Consider the following 20,169-nt stretch of genomic DNA (forward strand, 5'->3'; position numbering starts at 1 on the left):
CATGTGTAATTCGGATTCCCTATATAGATACTACTCACGGGCTCTAGAAGTTTACGCTTATCCAAGAAACCCATGACTCCGCTAAAACAAACATAAAATACAGAATACTCAAAGACACGGAACACTCAGAAACGTAGCTAAGGCTCTCCGAGCCCCATGCCAATGTCAGTTTTTGACCCCCCGCCCCCACCATCAATACCATAATATACGTAAAAAACGTAATCTAACGCCCCCTCAGAGGTTGCACTCGGTGACAGAGCCACTTCCCCTCCCCCTAGCTACGGTATTGAGAATACTTGAATATTTAATGCTATAAATGTAAGTTGCAACACTTATAATAACATAAAAAACATATAAATAAAAGGCATAATAGCAGAAATAATGACAGGAAATAATAAGGCTGACACAATGAGAAGAATAAAAAAAGCCTGGAGGGAGTGAAATAAGGCCTGGTTATGGAAAAAAATTAGTTAACCAGGGTAGGTGCAATTGATCGACTTAACTCGAGCCCTTTGAGCATTTTGTATCAAGCGGGGATGTTCTTTCGACCAATCACAGTGTCGAATTGACCAATAAATTATTGGACCAATAGATATTTAGCTATTTACAATCATTTTATTCACTACCTTGCTAATCTAAAAAGACCTATGTCAATAGACTAGCTTTTCAGATAATCAGTATTTTAATGAAATCGTCTATATTATGCAAGACATATTAGTAAGCCTAAATCCCGCCCCCACCCCAAAAAAAAGACAAAAAGTTAACAACTGAAAACGCTACCATTCATTAAACTCTCACAATTCAAAAAAAAAAAAAAACGAAAAAAGACACGCGACGTCGCTATGCTAATTCTGGCTACTATATATGATTAAGAGCTGTGTCTTTAGTTTTTCTGATTATCAAAAAAAGAAGAAAATTCAAATGCCTATTTTACGGCGCGTTTAGAGTACTAGCGCTTTGCTGAAAACTGAGCTTTCTTGAGTTTTTTTTTTTTACAGGATTTAAAGTATATGCAAAAAGTTATAGATATCATGATCAGTGTAAGACTGTTGAGAACTTTATGTATTAAACTTTTAATTCTGCAGACTGTTTAAGGACGTTTATGCTCCTAAGAGAACATTCTGCTTTCTTGCGATGTTGCGTTTTCAGCAAAGCGCTGATGATTCAAAATCCTCCAAACATAAGTAAACATCCCGAATCGGTCTATATGCGCTAGCTTTGTCAATATGTGCTGTAAATTGTGAAGCAATTACTCTTGTTCGTTTTAATTTTAAACTTAGTTCCTTACTTTTACAAATAAAATGTTTTCATTGTATTTTAATCAATAAGATACAAGGATATGACCTTCGTTAAAACTTTTCTGTCCGCTGAATCAAATGCATGTTCATAATCAATAAAACTGAGGACTAAAGGGGGTCTGAACATTCAGACACTTCTCAATTATTAATCCAAAAATGAAAATTTGGTCAATGCATCCTCTATCTTTCGTAAAGCACGCACTGTTCTTCTCTTAAAACTTTACCTAAAACACCTTTAGACAACTAAAACACTTAACAAGTATCATTGTGCTAAGCAACTTACTTCCTACAGATATCAAGCTAATGCCTCTATGATCACCGTATTCGCTTTTATAATCTTTTTTTGTAAAGGGATTTTATTAAAGCTTTCTTAAGTCACTAGATACTTGCCCTTTTTCAAAATTATATTCACAATCTCCAGCAATCAACTTTTCAACCACCATATTTCAAAAACTCATTTACCACGCTACCAGTATCCATGGCTTACTATTTTTTCATCTTTTTAGTACTGTCTGTAACTCCCGTTCGCAAAACAAATCTCCCTTAACAACCCAGTTTTTCATTCTTTTCTATATCATTCCCTACGAAATCATCAGGGTTTAACACACACTTAAAATCTTCTGCCCATCCCTTTTTAACACTTTCCATATCACACATTGAGGCCCCTTTCAGTTGCGCTGTTTCATGAAAATGAAGGGGGAGGGGGAGGGCAAGATTTTTTTTGATTTTTGTAATGAATATAAAAAACACAAGACAGCATTAAGCAAAAATACTCAAACATGGGATAGCGGCTACTTCGCTGCTTGGAGCAGTCTCCCTGCTTTGATATAGCACATAGCTTAAATAGGAAATAGCCATGAAATAGGAATAAGAAGGCATTTTCAAAGAATAGGGGACAATTGCCCTCTGACCCCCCCCCTAATTGACACGCCTCACCTCTTAACTATTCGTAACTCGGACATGACCAGACTGACTACTCCCTCTAAATCCTTTAACTTACCAATACAATATCTTACTATTATGTCGTTTGACTCCATCTTCCAGATTTTAGGCAATTTTATCTATAGCTTCCATTTTACATCTCCTTAATTCCCACCCTAATGTCTTCTCTACTTCCATTTCTTTCCTTTTATTCTCATAAGATCTATCATTCAGAAACCCCCTGCACAAACGCCTTATCTCCTATCAAGCTTAACGCGTTTCGCTAAATTTCAAGCTCGGTTCTAAGTCTCTTCATAGAAATTTTCTGCTATTTCGCAAATTATCGCAACCCAGCTGACTAAAAAGATTCACGCGACTGATATCTTATTCACAGCCTCAAATACCAGAGGGGATGATTATTATTATGTTGAATATAACTGTAATATCATTGTACTATATTATCATTAAATTGGTATCAGTCATTGGCTTTATTTCATTACATTGGCATTTTACATTGGGGTTTTCTAACGGGAGTTCTTAACGTTTACCTCTTTGTACAATGGTTTTATCTGGCCTGCTAGATAAGATAAACACAATTTGAATGTGAAGAGTTCAAAATTGTAACAATTTCAACATTTCAGAAAAGGACATATGGAGAAATTTCTGGGTCTTAGGCCTTGAACAATGGTGTCAATCCACATAAATATTAGAGGAGGGGGGGGGCTGATCTATTTTTCAAAATTTTGGGGGAGCAGATTTGTTTTTTATTTATTTTTCTCAATAAAAATGCCCCACCCCCCAAAAAATAGCTATATTATAAAATCTAGGGGAGCACATACCCCAACCCTAACTGACGTCAATGGTCTGGAATGACTTCGAATTCCATAGAATAGTTTTCTGATTTAATTGAATATTTAGTTATAACTTTTTATTATCTTATTTGCAGGCTCAGATATGAAACATAGCTGTTATTACTAGTATGAATATTACTAATTTTTTTCCACGCGTAAAAGATCTTACAAAAATAACATTGGCTTAATTATAAACAATTGATGAAAGAAATCGATTTAATTTTGCCTTATTTTTTCTTTTCTTTCCCCTTTTAATTCGACTTTAATTTTAGTGAGTTAGTGGATAAGTTACTTATATTGTTGGATTTTATTTATGCAATGAAAGCTTTAGTGAGACTTTTATTCCACAATGACGAAAAGGTTTTTTTCTTTCCTTGTTCATCTTTATTAGTTCCTATTCATTTTTATTCAATTCTTTATTTATCATAAAATTTTATGTGCATTTTATTTTCTGCTAAAGTCAACTTCAGCTTTACAGGACCAACTTTCTCATCACAGAAAAGAAAGAAAAAAAGAAGAAAGGGCAACTGAACAACTCCATTCCTTTTCAAACCGTCAACCAAGCTCGATTCAACTAAAACCCACTTGAAATCTATTAATATTCACCCAGTATACTTTTTAAAGTGAAATCCTATTAGACAGCCTTCCCCCTTAGAATTCCCGTTGCCTTCTGACTAAGCTTCTTCCCAACTTCGTTAATTGTTTTTATTTCTATTCCTAGAAACTTTCTCCCGCCCTTTTCCAATGGGGCAAAGGGCTTAAAACTTTCTACCCTTGTTTACGATTTCTAACACAGAGAGAGATTTCCAAACTTTTAATGAAACAAGTTCCAATTGCGACGCGTGTGCGAAGATTAAGTAGCGCAGTTTGAGCAAACAATGAAACCAATGCTTTGATCTACTAAGGGAGAATAAGCCCAAAAATTTCGGAACATATATTTTCTACTAGTTTATACAATATATATTACTAGCCAAAAATCATGTCGATCGATAGGTATAAAAAACAACATATTCTTTAGTAAGGACTAGAGAAAATTGTTACAAGAAAAGAGGAACACCGGCGAAAGACAAGCTTAAAATTACAGAAACGCTACAGGAAATACCGGAAATTTCGATTCATATCTCCTTCCACGACCACTAGAAATCATTTCGGTACTTGTTCATTATTCAGAACAAACTCAAGAATTTTCTGAGATTTTCATAGCCACAAAGACAAAACTCATTTAAGTGCTAAGTATAGCAGGGTTGCCAACTGTCGATGTGTAAAAACAGAGCAAATCAAGGCCAAATAAGAGTGATTGTTGCTCAAAAAGAGTGCAAGTCAAAAATTTGCATCCCCTCTGAGGTAAAAAAGTGCATGTCAAACGAAAAGTGTCTATGCTGGCAACCATGTTCCATGGGATAATTGCACTTTCGACAAAGTTGCCAACTACTGACTTTTCAAGCAAATGAAAACTTACACCCAAAAAGAATGATTTTCACTCTTCCGCATCCCCTCTGAGGTAAAAAAGGGTGTATTTTACACGAAAAGTGTGCAAGTTGGCAACCCTGACATATAGTGATAGAGAATAGTTTCTGACCGTAGATTTTGAAATGAAGATTTGGGATTTGCCAAAGACTGAAGAAGAGGCAATTATATTTTTCCAGGATAAGTGGTTGTCACCCAAAACAAAACAGTGTGTCAATGGACACAAAATGATTTTATACTCTGACGAGAAGGAACATTTTTGGGAGCGCAACAATAGGCCATGTTTGAAAAAAGTTAATTTGCATTTAAATACATGGTCTGCTGCCAGTAGAATACCATTTGTTACTGTAGTTTGTTTCATTTATTGCTGGGTTTACGAATTGGTGTCTGTGGCCTAGTGTGAACGAGAGCTAGGCATTTCTAAGAAAACAGTTATCGATTGGAATAACTACCTCCGTGAAATGTGTGTTTTCTAGCGGAGCAGAGTACATTTGGCGGGCGGAAGTGACGGCAGAAGAAAGAGCTTTCAACGCGATTCTTACCGACATCTATGCGTTCTGCTTTCTACCATTCTCGCTGTAGTTCCCATAATTGTGTTAATGAAGTATTATATTTTTATCATATTTTGGTACATTTTATTGGGATTAACCTAACTTCACTTCTTGGGTGTGTTCTGGATAATGGACAAGTACCGTCATTTCATCTGCGAATAGACAACTCATTTAACAACAGATGTCATTCACACATAAATTATTCCATCCTCTCAATGTGAACACTAAACCGGTTTTCCATGATCATATTTACCAGCTGAGAAGCGGTTTTGCTACTGCGTCAAAACTTACCATCCTAAGTTTTACCGTCAGAATTATTTTCTTTTTTTAGCACAAAAGTGGGAGATAGGCAAGCCATATATAGCAGAAAATCAAAGGGGGTTAATTTTGGTTCAAATCTTCATCCAAGAGAATCGGAAGTCATCTTGGTAATGGAGCTACTCCTACTTATGTCACAGATACCACGCACACAGAGGCGGTTATAGGGGAGGGACAGAGGGGGCAATTGCCCCGGGCGAAGAAAATTTTAGATGCGCAAAATTTCAAATAAATAATCCAACACTTATAATCATTTTGTAATTTTTGAAATTTTATTTTAGTTAAAATAAAGTAGAGGGCGGAATTAATAAATGAAAATAAATAATGAATTATAATTAATTAATAAAACAAGAATAAATAAATAAAAAAGATTAAATAACTAAATAATTTAACTAATAAATTGAAAAATAATAAAAAAATAAATTATTCATTAATTTATAAATTGAAAATAATTTGATTAATAAATTAAATTTTGTTAAAATTCGTCCTGAAAATTTTATTTGGGACAAGGGGGCGGGAAGCTAATTAACATTTTGCCTTGGAGCAATATAGGCCAGAAGCGGCACTGCATTCACATTTCAACTATTCCATCATAAAAATGTAAGCACCCATTTTTCACAACCCGTTGATGTTCATGAAGAATCAATCAATGGGCGTTTGCTCTTATCACTTGTCTAAATTTCATCAGGTCTGAAATTTTCTTTATGGTCCAGTTGAATCACAACTGCCTTGCATGACGGATATCGCGATTCGAGCATCACTAATAGGAGATTTTTTTTATACAAAATATCCATCAGGTCGCAGCATTTATATTTTATATCAAATATCTACGCTCAAATATGTTTAAAATAGAAGAGAAGGAATACACTTTATTGGAAAACTTTATCCAGTTGCATTAGAAATAACCTACACGGGGGTGTATCTAGAAGTCGGCTGGGGAAAGTAGAACTGACATTATTTACAGAACGAGGAGGGAGAGACTTAATAATACTTTTTTAAATGTGATTTTGAGAAATTTGAAATTCACTCAAAAATTTAAATTTTCTTTGGAGGTCTCAATTCCATCTCTGTTTAATTTCAAATAATAAAAAAAAACTTGAAAAGTAAACGTTTAATATTTTTCTCTTGTTTGTACTCTTAATCCAACGCAGTTAAACATTTTTTGTTTGGTTTTGGCTATTTTTCTGGGAGGCTTCTCGGCTGAATAGTGGTGGATTCACTAAATGTCCCTCTGTGTATTTATTAATATTTAAAATGTAGGCGATTCTGTTTCGACAATAGATAGGAAGCCTAACTACTAAGACTATGCTAGGAGGCCTTGGATTCCCATCTATTTTAACTATATTTTGTCGTTATTTAATGCATGCGGACGAGAAATAACGCCTAACGTTTTACATTCGTTGCAGCTTATTATTTATCTAGGCCAACAGTGATCAATTCTTTTTTTTTATGTAAGCTACTATATTTAAGAAGTCAACTATGTAATTTAAGATTTTTCGCAAGAACTGTACACAGGCCAAAATAAAGATATGCATTTTATTATTAAAGATACTTAGCAATATGCATTTAAACATCGTATTCAAATACTGGATTTTAAAGAAGAAGTAAATAATAACCCCAACATTATAAAGACGTTAAACGTATACTTAATTAGTATACTACTACCACTCACAACTCACTGAAGCACCAAACAATCTGAGGTAAACACAACTACGTACGCTCCTCCTCCATCCCAATCTATTATCATATTGTTGAATAAAATACACAATTTATTCAACCGAGCGACAAAGGAGATATATCCCCCTCAAAGAAGAAAATAAATTGTATATATATGTAAATTTGAAATTAAATGATTAGAAAGAGACACCTATAGAGTCAGGCCCCTCCAGAATTAAATCCTGGATACAACCTGACACCCCATTGCGAGATATATTACACTCATTGTTATACCAGCCACACAATTCTTGAAAATACTTTAGAAAGCTGGGAGCTTGTCTTTATATACAGCACAGAAATATGCTTTTATATGAACCTTGTATCAAAAGCTTCAGAAAAATAATTGGCTCTTGCCCCTACCCTCTAGATCAGTGGTTACCAATCGATTTCGAGCCATTGCCCACCTAGGAATTTCTAGAATCCTGATGCCTCCCCTCGTTACATTTAAATTTTGTTATTCTACACTTAACATGGATTTACCTGAAAGAAGCTGACAAGGCCATTATTTTTTTCCGGTGGTCTTCTAGGCATATTTTATGCTAATGTTAAATATTATCTGAATGCAACCTTTTATACAATACATGACATCCTTACAATACTATCATGTATCTTTTTGCTCTTTATATGTATATGAATGTGAAATCACTAACAAGATTTTTTTTCCGAATTAAGGCTCTAAAGTATAGTCAGCCAAAGATTGCACGTCCTGCCAATGAACGACCAAAATATGGCCATACCCCACCAGTAGGGGCTACATCCCACGTCATAAATCGCAGCTCTAGATAAAACTAAAACCGTGTCTATACCAATTTCAAAGTAGAATGGTATATTATCTATTCTTGATTGATAAAGGAGGGTCTTAGTTGCCTAGACCTCATCTAACCCTCTTTTATTTGAAAACAACGTTAGAGTACGGCAGAAGACAGGGGCGAATCTCCAGCAGCTTTATTAGGAGGGCAAGAGGGGTCCATATCTGGATAGTCAAAGGGCATGGGATGCGTAATATTTTTTTTTCTCCACATTATTGGGGGGGGGGGTAACTGACCCCTTGCAACCCCCAAGCGACGCCCTTGGCAGAAGAGGTCGTGGTTTCTCCCTAAGACCCAAAAGTTCATACAACATGAATTAAAATGGGAGAGGCTGGTAAAAATGGTGTAAAAAGAGTTTAAAATGGTGTAAAATGTTTTTTAAATACAAGGGACCGGGTAGATTTTTATTCTTTCCCCCTCCTCAAAATAAAAGTTAAAATTGTGACTGTACCAGCTTGGAAAGTAGAATGCAATATTATCTGCCAAAAATTGTCATAGTCATATTGCCCTTTATTTTTGGAATATTTCGGCATACTTTTGGCAATTTTTTTTTTAAGAAAATATTAAAACTGCTCGGTATTTGTTGAGAGAGAATTTAAGTTTTTAATTTTTATTACTGTCCAGGTTAAATTTTCTACAAATCTTAACACCGTCATAGTCATGGTAGCCAAAATAGTAATAGAGTCAATAAAAATAGCACTTTGAAAGATTATGCACAAATCACAGCACAGTTATAATCACCGTCAACCGCACAAAATCTGAACCGTACAAAGAACTCAAAAAATAATTTTTCATTGTTTCTTTCACTTCTACTTAAATAACTAATTTATGGAAATCCAGAAATTAATCCTACAAGCTGAAAATCAAACTATTTGGGAGTAATGTGCTTTCTGTACTTATGTATAGATGTAAGTCATGGAGCCTTTCAAAGAATGCAGAAAAAAAATGCTTACTGGTGCATTATGCGGGCATCGCTATATACTGTATCAAAGAAACCAGTCACGAAACCCGTCAAACTGCTATTTCATTAGCAGACAACGTGTGATTTGCTAGATAAATTGATGGCAAAGCGTGGTTTCTCAAAATTTAAACGATTGTTTTTGGGGGTTTAGGAGGGAGAAAGGTATCTAGGTTAGGTTACGTATTTAATATATGCTGTGCTTTACAACCCCCCCCCCCTAATGTGCAAATATATAGTCCAAATTTGTTTCTAAACTATTATATATTCATCCTATTTTATTTCATTAGCATTAACCAAACTTGACTTCTTCGCAGTGCCGGCATAATACATCAGTATCAAAAAACGATTACTTAGTTTCGAAAACAGCCTACATAGAATTCTTGCAATCCACTGGACCGATAGAGTGACGGATGCCAAGAAAACTTAATTTATACTACCTCCTGAACAACTTTTTAATACCCAAATTAATTACGTGGAGGGCGGTGGAGGGGGCGGTGTTTTCAAAAAGCATTACGTGGTTTGGGTTTTCGGAAATATGGCTGCTTCAAGCCGAATCTAAAGAACTAGAAACACTACTACAATTTAATGTTTTTGTTATATTTTCCTTATGTTGTGACAGCAACTTCTCCAAGCTTTGGTGGGTTCTACCAACATAATAATCGCCGTAGTCATGTGGTATTTCACATACCAGTCTTTGACGAGTAACTGGGGCCTAATCTTTACCAGAGTTAAATAAATTCATGATTTTTAATTACTGGTAAAAACAACATAAATATTATATTTTGTTGATTATCTTAGATATAGAACCGAAATTTTCATTTAGAAAAAACAATCTTCATTGTCTTACTATAATTCCTCGTTATTTGACCTTTTTTTTATTTGTGTTATAACAATACGATACATAATTTTTTTTTAATATATAAAATTACAACAAGTTAAATAAACAAAATAACTGATAAAACCGGTTTAACAGTAGCAATTTGAATTTTAAAGCTCATAATTCAATTTTTGACTTGATTCATTTTTACAGTGAACCTCCATTATTGAACAGGAAGAGTAAACAAGTCATATAAAATAAATAGACCCCATAGCTGCTTCTCCCCCAGTCAAAATATGATTTCACACAGTTCAGAATCCCAGCACCTGCCAAGTCAATAGTTTTAACGAGTCTTAAAACATGAACTAGGGAAAGGAACCAGCATATCCCCTCTGTGTTTCATCAAAACTTTTCCAATATTCCCCCTGCTCGTAAACAAAATCCCTTGGAATTGTAGCCACCGGGCAAGCTATTTTAATACCTTCATTCTTAGTGATACTCAAATATGTTTATGGCAAAATAATGGAAGTTACACAAAGAAGACTTGGAACCGTCGCGTCGTTTAGTTATTATAAAAATGTCTCAAGTGTACTAAGAAAAATTCAGAAGCAACGGGGGAGAGGGTTGAGAAAAATAATAACTTAAAATGACTAAAAAAGAAGACGACGGAGAATTTCATGGAATTTCAAGAGGAAATTTCCGCCCGAAACTAACTATAGCCGAAAACGGCCAAAACATAACGCTCAAAAAGGAGAAGAAATCCCCCCCCCCTAAAAAAAACTTACCATAAAGGGAGCCACCTTAAAGTAAAATATAAAATAAAACTGGGCAACATGACCGCTCTGCCACCAAATGACGACTTATCCTTAAGCTGTCCAGAAATGAGCAGGATACGCCTCCTCAACTGATTGAATAAACTTACAAAAGAACATAGAAGGGGAGGGGGATGAAGCACAAGCTCCAGCCTAAAATTGTTCAATATTTAGACGAAACACTCTATTCTATATTTTTCTGACATTTTTCAAAAGTCAGGGTTCCCCAAAACATTTCATATAGCTTCCTTTTGTAGCAACAAGGCCGTGTCCAGGAGGGGGGGGGTTACCCCTTCCCCGAAATACTTGTCCGACTCGTAAAATCGTAATAAAAGGTGAATATGACCAAATTTTTGATGTATTTTTCAGTACCCCCCATGAAAAAATTCTTTTATACCCCCCCCCCCGAATTTGATTCGTGAATTGAAATCTAATCAAATATTTTGAAATCAAATATGATACTAGTCGGAAAACGAAAAAAAATCAGAATTTTTTTTAGGACCATGGTTGAAAAAAACGCACATATTAGTGATCATAATATTAATGAGCAGAATAATAATTAATGGCATAAATTTGGCTTCTACAAGAGCTGGTTTAGTCCTCGTCAAAAAAAAAAAAAAAAAAAAAAAAAAAAAAAAAAAAAAAAAAAAAATGGATACACCCTTGCCTAAAATAACTTAAAATTTCTACTCAGTTACATTTATTAAATTCTTCTTGTTTTTTTTCCATCTTTGTTGTCATAGTCTTCACAACACGCCTTCACAAGCTTAACTTTTGTCTTTCGCCAAGTCCTTTTGTAATTAAAAAAATATTGTAAAAATAATAGCCTATGTTAATTGACTATGATGATGCATATACAATGACTATTAGGAATGATTAAACTGTCCTGCGCGACTTCAAAATTCTGTATAATATTTCGGTACGTATGTACGATTTTTTTTGTTTGGGGGCAAAAAACACGAAAACAAAAAACACTGGAAAAATATGTTAAAATTTAAAAACATTATAGAAAAATGATCAGGCCAAATACAAGATATCCCGCAGGAAATGCTTTGCCACAAGAGGGCAAAAACAGAAAGCCCAGATTTTATTTTCAAGGTTATTTTAAAATTAAGATAAGAGTCACCGTTATTTCCTTAATCTACATATGCTAGAAACTTACTTTCCCCAAAAAATTTACGGAAATGTTCTAAAAAATATTACCTAGAAATCGGAGATCTTTTGCCGTCATAATTTCCAAGTATACATCTTTGCTTGCTGCTCAGATCTTTCTTTCAATGAATCTAGACACTTCGCAATAAGAAGAGAAAGTGACAGAAAACATTTCCAAAAAGATTTCCAGGAACTAAGTTACTCGGATGTTTATATTAAGAAAATAATGTTGACTTTCCCTATTATTATGGGCTTTATGTTCAGTTTGTCAGTCTTTATGCTGATTAACAAAAAATAAGAAACACATCTGGAGATAGTTGCATAGATATCAGAAATTCTTCTTTTTCTTTTTAGGCATTAATATGTAATCATCTTTTAGTCATCCAGGTTTTAGCGATAGCTAGCAACCTAGTAAGAGACGATCACGTCCAATATTAAGAAATGTAATAGCCCATAACTCCTGAAAAAAGGGTCAGATCGAAACAAGAACTACACTATTAGAACCGCCTTGTCCAAAACCTTTATATAGGAAAATTACAGTCCCTTGGTTAGAATAACGAGAAAAATCTATTGGCCTGAAAAACAAGATAAGTTGCTTGAACTACGATATTCTGCATAGACGGCATTTTTTTTCTTTCTTTTCCTCAGATAGCGGGGCACTGGAATGTTATAGAGAGCTGTTTATGTATCAACAATGACGTTTTTACTTATGTTGCAATGACTCACCCAAATTAAACTAATATTCTCAGAAAAAATAGTTTCGATTTAAATATATCTTAAATTTATCTAAAAGCTTGCTAGCTCATATACAAACCATATAAAAGGAATATATAAAGAAAATCAAAGACAAAAGTAAATAGCAAGCAACCATGGGGAACTTGATAGGTTAGCTGAATTGTAGAACGTCCAAATTAAAAAATATACAAAAATAACTGTTTTAGTTTAAGACAGCTGTTTCAGTTTTAGTTAATAACGGTTTTAGTTTAACTGTTTTAGTTAGTTATTACTCCACGGTGAACTGTACTTTTTGTTAAAGTGGGATATAAATATACAAAACCCTTTAACTAAACTCCACACAACCCTGACACTATAAATGCAAATGATTATGGTTAAAGAGAACATAAAAGTTGCATACCTAGAGAGCTGAGTGCCATATTTTACATTCCATCATATGCTGGGCCACCACCTGGCTCAGGAACAACCCAATTGATATTCTGGCTCGGATCTTTAATGTCACAAGTCTTGCAATGTATACAGTTTGTTGCGTTGATCTGGAATCGCAGACCTTGTCCTTCTTCTAAAGGCACGTACTCATACACTCCTAAAAACATTGATAAACTGAGTTTCGAATAAAGCCATATTTGACTTCTGAAATGATTGACAAAACCTTCGAAATTCCCCTAATTAGACAAAAAGCACTCATTTCCTCTTTTTCCTGGACATACATTCTTACGAACGATATCCCCTCAAGTCCTTATTTAAATGTAATTCGAAATTCTATTTTTTTATATTTATTCAAACATTACAAGGGGAGGGGGATACTATTATCTGCTTAAGGATTCGTGAAATTACGGATGATAGAAAATAACTTTTACATGGAAAAGTTTCGTGGGGCTGACTGCTACTCCCCGAATTGTTAAATTTTGAACATTTTAGATTCCCCGAATTGCTAAATTTTGAACATTTAGATTTTTTATTATTGTTCTTCTGAAATCATAGCTGAAAGTTTTGGCTATGCTGTCCTCTAAGGGAGGATCAAAGGGGATAATGTAGATCAAGAGGCTCAAAGTGTGATTGAAAATGCATTGTCCTGCTGATAACCCCTTTTAGAACAGCTTAGCAAACAATTTTACAATTATTTCGAAAGTGCAAAATTTCAGACACAAGCCTTAAGGCGAGCAACAACGATATGTATATTTATTTAATGTAGTTTTATCATTTTTTTGCCTATTACAAGATAATTTTTCTGAGAACCCTTATTCCGGGGAAAAGATTCATGTTTCCCAGTTGACTTATTGTCTTAATTAATGTCTATTAATGAATTAACGTCATTGTGGAAAATGCAATCAAAATCCAGAAAAAAAGCTCATTACTCTAAAAAGTTAAGTGGAAAACCGGAGAGAGAAACTTCTAGCTTCATTCTCGCTGCAATAAATATGGATATTAATGACGGGAGCCCCTTACATGCATTTTATTGGAGTCGGGGGGACTTGAACTCATCATGTTTTGCTCTGGTGATTTACTTCGCACAATCGATTTACTTATTTCGCAAGAGTGTTATTTCCCAATACTGCATACTCCTTATTTTAGCGATACTTTGCGTTTTTAGGAAAAAAACATTAAGTGCCCAGAAACTTAATCTATTAAGTATTAACTGCTATAATTTGAGGTTTTTTGATATGGTTATTTTTAAATTGTTTTTTAACAAGTATAGGAGGAACGCAAATATAATTTCTAATTTGGATAAGTAAAAGAGATAGTACCCCTGATAGGACGAGATGAGATAAAAAAAAGAAAAAAACAAACAAAAACTAAGGAACCAAATGATCATGTACTCATGATTTATCCATCACTCCTTAATCTTAAATTTTCTGAGATAATTCAGTAAACCACATTGGCTTGTCATAAAAAAAAAAAATTAAAGAAATGAAGGAATTGCAACATAATCAGTGTTTGGTTTATCACCATAATTAGCAGCTTATGTTTTCAATCGCACCATAATTTTCAATCGCTTATGTTAAGAAATCGCAACATAACTAGTATAGTTTGGTTTATCACCATAATTAAGAGCTTATGTTTTTAATTGCAACATAATTTTCAATCGCTTCTGTTAAGAAATCGAAACATAATCAATATAGTTTGGTTTATCACCATACTTAAGAGCTTATGTTTTCAATCACAAAATAATTTTCAATTGCTTCTGTTAAGAAACAGCGACATAATCAGTACAGTTTCGTTCATCACCATAATTAAGAGCTTATGTTTTCAATCGCAACATGAGCAGTATAGTTTGGTTGATCACCATAATTAAGAGCTTATGTTTTCAATCGCAACATAATTTTCAATCGCTTATGGTAATAAATCGCAACATAATCAGTATAGTTTGGTTTATCACCATAATTAAAAGTTTATGTTTTCACTCGCAACATAATTTTCAATCGCTTATGTTAAGAAATCGCAACATAATCAGTATAGTTTGGTTTATGACCATAGTTAAAACCTTATGTTTTCAATCGCTTATGGTAAGAAATCGCAACATAATCAGTATAGTTTGGCTTATCACCATAATTAAGAGCTTATATTTTCAATCGCAACATAATTTTCAATCGCTTATGGCAAGAAATCGCAACATAATTTTCAATCGCTTATGTTAAGAAATCGCAACATAATCAGTATAGTTTGGTTTATCACCATAATTAAGAGCTTATGTTTTCAATCGCAACATAATTTTCGATCGCTTATGTTAAGAAATCGCAACATAATCAGTATAGTTTGGTTTATCACCATAATTAAGAGCTTTTTTTATTTTTTCCTGAAAAAAGTATAGGAAATTTTGACTAAAACAAAATTAAAAAAAATTTCGTCCAATATTTTCGTTGGCTAAAAAAAACAATTCTAGATCTTACCTACTTCAATTTTGTTAAATTTTCTAATATTTTTCGTAGAAAAATGAAAAATCGCAGGATTCATTGGATTTAATTTATTCTATATAACCTATCTATTCTATTTAATTTTTGTATTCTAAAAAATTTTTCTCTTTTTCTTCTCTTCTTTCTGTAAGTTAGCAAGTGACTTTTTTCTTATTTTAATAATCTTATTTTACTCCTTATAGTCTTTCCCACTGTAGTTAAAAAAAAATTTTCTTTACAGCGCTGCTGTAGTTTTTTTCCAGGAATTTTCAAAATTCAAGTGGTTCGAACCTATATAAAGCGGATTTCTACGTACATACTTTTCTATGCTAAGTGTTGAACAGTCAGCTTTACAACAATATTTGACAGGCGGGCGAATGGGAGAGTTGACACCTTGATTTTGAAGAAACTTTTTTTGTATTGAAAAATGTCCTTTTTTGGTACTTCCATCCATTAATAAAGTTTAAAAAATAACGAATTGCCAATTTAGATTCTGAAAAAAATTTACCCCTCTTTAAGTATGAATTTTGAGTTTTAGCCCACCTCCTTCAAGAAAATTACCCTATATACCCAAGTCTAAGAAAGTTAATATTAGTTGGATAAGTGGCCCTTAATACGCGAAACCAAGTTTGCAGCATCCCATCTAAAAAAATCCACATTTAAAAAGAATTATTGAGAATCTACAAGCGGAATCGGAACATATTTTAAAGAATCGCAACTAAAAAAAAAAAAAAAAAAAGATGCTGAAGAGAGTTCCGTTGCATATGCTCATCTGCTATTCAGCCCTATCTTATCACCTCCACCTAGTTTGTCTCCGGGTCCTACATGCTTCCTAGTTTCTGAACGCCACCTTATACCCCGCAATTGATCGACTGCGAAATAAATACTTCAGAAAAATTTATAACACAAGAGTAACCCTTAATTGGCTCCGATCCCAATGAAAAATGTGACACCCAGGAGACAGGGGTTCAATCCTCATAAGGAGAACGGACCATATTAGGGGGAACATCCAGTACTGCAAGTGGCAAACTCAGTGATTAATTAGCACCATAGGAAAAAATGTCTCCACATCCTTAGGTGGTATTTACGCAGGAATAATTTCCCCTAATTTCCTTCTTTAAGCACTAGGGGAATGGGAACTTCCTGGGAAGGTGTAAAGAGGGAGGCTTTGAATAGATTGGGATGGACGAGGAGCGTGCGTAGCTGTGTTGGCCTCAGACGGCTTGGTGCTGCAGTGAGTTGTTAGTAGCAGTAGTAGTAGTATAAGCACCGGAATGATAAAAAGACGACACATACTATGCACTATGTGCCATGAAACAGATTAAAGCAAACAAAAAATATTTGGTGTTTCAGGGGGGAGGGGGGACCAAGTCCAGCTCCCTCCCGCTCGTTAAGCTAAAGTTTGAATTTTCCCTCAAATACCTCAAGAACAAATGCTCTAATATAAGGAAAACGGAATAAAAACTTTTCTTTAAAAATGTCCCAGAAATAGAGTGACTTGTTGCTGCGCATGTGCTTTAAACAGCACGATTTTTAGTTTTAATGTCTTAAAAGGCCATTGCCCAAAAGAACAACAGCGAAGTTAACTGTATTTATTGCTCATAAAACACTCCGAGTAAAGCACAAGTAGAATTTTAATAGAAAACGTATGGGGTTGGGAGGAGATAGCCTCATATCATATGCAGAATAAGCTCTACTCAAATTTCAAAGTCACTACATAATTTCATTTGAAAGTATTTATTTAAAAAAAAATAATATTAATTAACATATGGTCTGCATTAACTGTTCATTTTGCATTAAAACTTAAAACGAACAGAAATTATTCCGTACATGAAAGGGCCCGCTCAATGCCCCGCTCTTTACGCTAAAGTATGATTTTTTTCACAACTTTGCTTCTTAAAACAATAAAAAACTTTAGTGTAAGGAGCGGGGCGTTGAGGAGGGGACAGTCCCTTTCATATACGGAATAATTTCTGTTCGTTTTAAGTTTTAATGTCGCTCCTTACTTCCAGTTAAAAAACTTGTCTTTTATTTAATTTCTAAACGTTTTTGAATTAATGCAGGTTTAGATTTTGGCTCACCATACATGAATAATTAAAACGAAATTTGCATATTAGTTTTACTTTTTTTTAAACTAAAAATAACTTTAAAATAAGCTAAGTTTGATTTTTGTCCCATTTATTTAGGAATGACTCCTGAATCACAAAGGCTGTTTAATTAGAAAAATAACCTCTTTTAAAAATAAAAAAAACTTTAGAAAAAGAGTGAGCTATTTAGGAGAGGCAACCCCGCTTATATACGTAATATTTTCTGTTCGTTTTAAGTTTTAATGTTGGTCCTTACTTTCAGTTGAAAAGACTTATTTTTTTTTTTAATTAATACTTCCCAATAACCAATACTATATATAAACAATGGGAAAAGTTAATAACTTGCAGCCCTTCCCCAGGGAAATGTGGGATTAAGTCATCCTCAAAGACATACTTATTAGGTTTTCGACTATGCTGAACAAAAAGCCATCTCAAAATTTTGATCGGGTGACTTCCGGAAAAAATGAGCGTGGGAGGGGGCCTAGTTGCCCTCCAATTTTTTTGGTCACTTAAAAAGGGCGCTAAAACTTTTAATTTCCGTTCGAATGAGCCCTTTCACGATATTCTGGGGCCACTGAATCGATACAATCACCCTTGGAAAAAAGCAACAACAAATAAACCCCCATCCGTGATCTTTCTTCTGGCAAAAAATACAAAATTCCACATTTTTGCAGATAGGAGCTTGAAACTTCTACAGTAGGGTTCAATAATAAGCTGAATCTGGTGGTTTAACGTTCATTACGGTTCTATCACTTTTAGGGGATGTTTCTTCCTTTTTTTTCGAAAATACCGCACATTTTTTCAGGCTCGTAACTTTTGATAGGTAAGACTAAACTTGATAAATCTTATATATTAGAAATCAGCATAAAAATCCAATTCTTTTGATGTATCTACTCGTATCAAAATTCCGTTTGTTATAGTTTTGGTTACTGTTGAGCTGGGTCGCTCCTTAGCTTACTTACATTTCGTTACCACGAACTGTCTGATTATAGTTAGGTACATAAGCGCCAATTTCCATAAGGTTTGTGTATTTTATGGTAAAAGCACGAAAATTGGCACACACATGTAGAAAAATACGGAGAATCTGAAAAGGGGCAGAACCATATTTTTGGAGCGTGTTTTTCCACGTTTCACCGCGTTTTTCCTCGCGGAAAATCGTGTATTTATGAAATTGAAGGGTTGTTTCTGGTTAATTCGGGTCTGCTGATTCTGAACATGTGCCTACTTTTGAAATCAGATCAGTAGTTTCGAGTTATCATCATTTGATAACTCTCATTTGATAGTGCGACCCGCGATGATTTAGCCATCATCGCGGGTCGCACTCTTTTCTGTATACTGAGGTAGTAGATGCGCTTAGAGTATCTTTCATGGCTAAATCGAGTTTACTGAGTCTAAAAATGCGCTTACTTTTAATATCCAACCATCCGTTACTGATTTATCATCATTTTCGTCATCGCCGGGTGTAGACTGTCTTTCATACTTCTAAATTACAAACTCTGGTTCACCTTAATGTGCAAGTGACGACTGTGGTCTGAATGAATGGACCATTTGCGGGTTTAAGAACGCGACTCGAAACACCTCTGAGATCAACCTCAATACCTCGAAATCAACTGAGAACAAGAGTTGACTCTTCCATTTTTGGCGACTATGGTAATCCAGGAATTGCAGGAAATCTTTGTAGTGGCCACTCTTGGAGACACAGTTATATCAACGAGCGATATCGCTTTTCGCGAAGGCCTCACACTTACCAACCACGAAGAAGGTGACACTCGTGTGCTGCTCCATGCCTTCCATCAGGCCCAGTGTGACTATAACTTCATAGCCATCAAAACTGTGGATTCTGATGTAGTTGTGATTGCAACAGCTTTGTTCTAGCAGCTTCAGATTGAAAACCTGTTTGTCGTCTATGGGCATGGAGCCAAGACGAAAATACTGCCCATTTACGATATTACTTATCGTCTAGGACCTGACAGGTCTCGCAGCCTTCTCTTTTTGCATGCCTTCTCTGGATGCGATACGACTTCTTCTTTTGCTTTTCATAGAGAGCATGGTGTTTGGAAGACCTGGAAAGCTGTAGAATCCATTCTTCCGACTTTTGTTACTCTGAGTATATCAGGAGCCCACCTCCTATATTGTCACTTTACAGACATCCAGCGATTCGTCGTCTTTCTTTACGAAAAATCAAGCGGCTTGTCTGAAGTGAACAGTCTGGGGAAGGAGCTTTTCACACGAAAAACAGCCGGAATGGAAAGACTGCCCCCCAACAACAGCTGCTCTTAAGCAGCATACCAAACGCGCTTACTTGCAGGCCCAGAAATGGCCATCATTGTGTTGTCCGGAACTTTCCCCACTGGATTCAGGTTGCGATTTCGTGCAAAGGTTGCGATAATCAGTACAATCAGTAGCGCACTTTTTGTAGCTTTAATTGTCAGAAGCCGATTTCAACCTGTATCTTCTCAGTGACAACCTCATTTTCTTTTCTAGCAATCTTTATGATGAAACAAGTCGAAATCGGCTATTTCATTCCTATGATCCGTGTGACTGTTTAACTATTTTGAAATACCTGAAGTAGTTTAGTATTCTACATTTTATCATCATAATACTATGCTTCTTACGTCCGAAGTTCCTTAAGTCAAGCTATTTCAGCTCAATAAATGATTTTTTTTTACTGAAAGCTTGTTGAGGAGATCTGAAACGGTAATTAATTACTTACAGTCAAAAACGTGTGATCTCCTTCGGAATTTTATAGAGAGGGTATGAGTTCTTGTTAGAGTATGGCA

General features: G+C 34.7%; 1 protein-coding gene across 1 annotated transcript in view; it reads right to left on the bottom strand.

Annotated features, from left to right (window-relative positions):
- Positions 1–20,169, bottom strand: part of Etf-QO (electron transfer flavoprotein-ubiquinone oxidoreductase) — a 251,665-nt gene that overhangs the window by 14,010 nt on the left and 217,486 nt on the right. Inside the window, exon 10 of the mRNA XM_089105375.1 lies at positions 12,809–12,994. Coding sequence (XP_088961501.1) covers positions 12,831–12,994 — 164 coding nt within the window. The 3' untranslated portion in view covers positions 12,809–12,830. The remainder of the gene's footprint in view (positions 1–12,808; positions 12,995–20,169) is intronic.

This window comes from Artemia sp. Qi Xiang Cuo, chromosome 19 (assembly GCF_049724085.1).
Source record: "Artemia sp. Qi Xiang Cuo chromosome 19, ASM4972408v1, whole genome shotgun sequence".
Taxonomy (NCBI): domain Eukaryota; kingdom Metazoa; phylum Arthropoda; class Branchiopoda; order Anostraca; family Artemiidae; genus Artemia; species Artemia sp. Qi Xiang Cuo.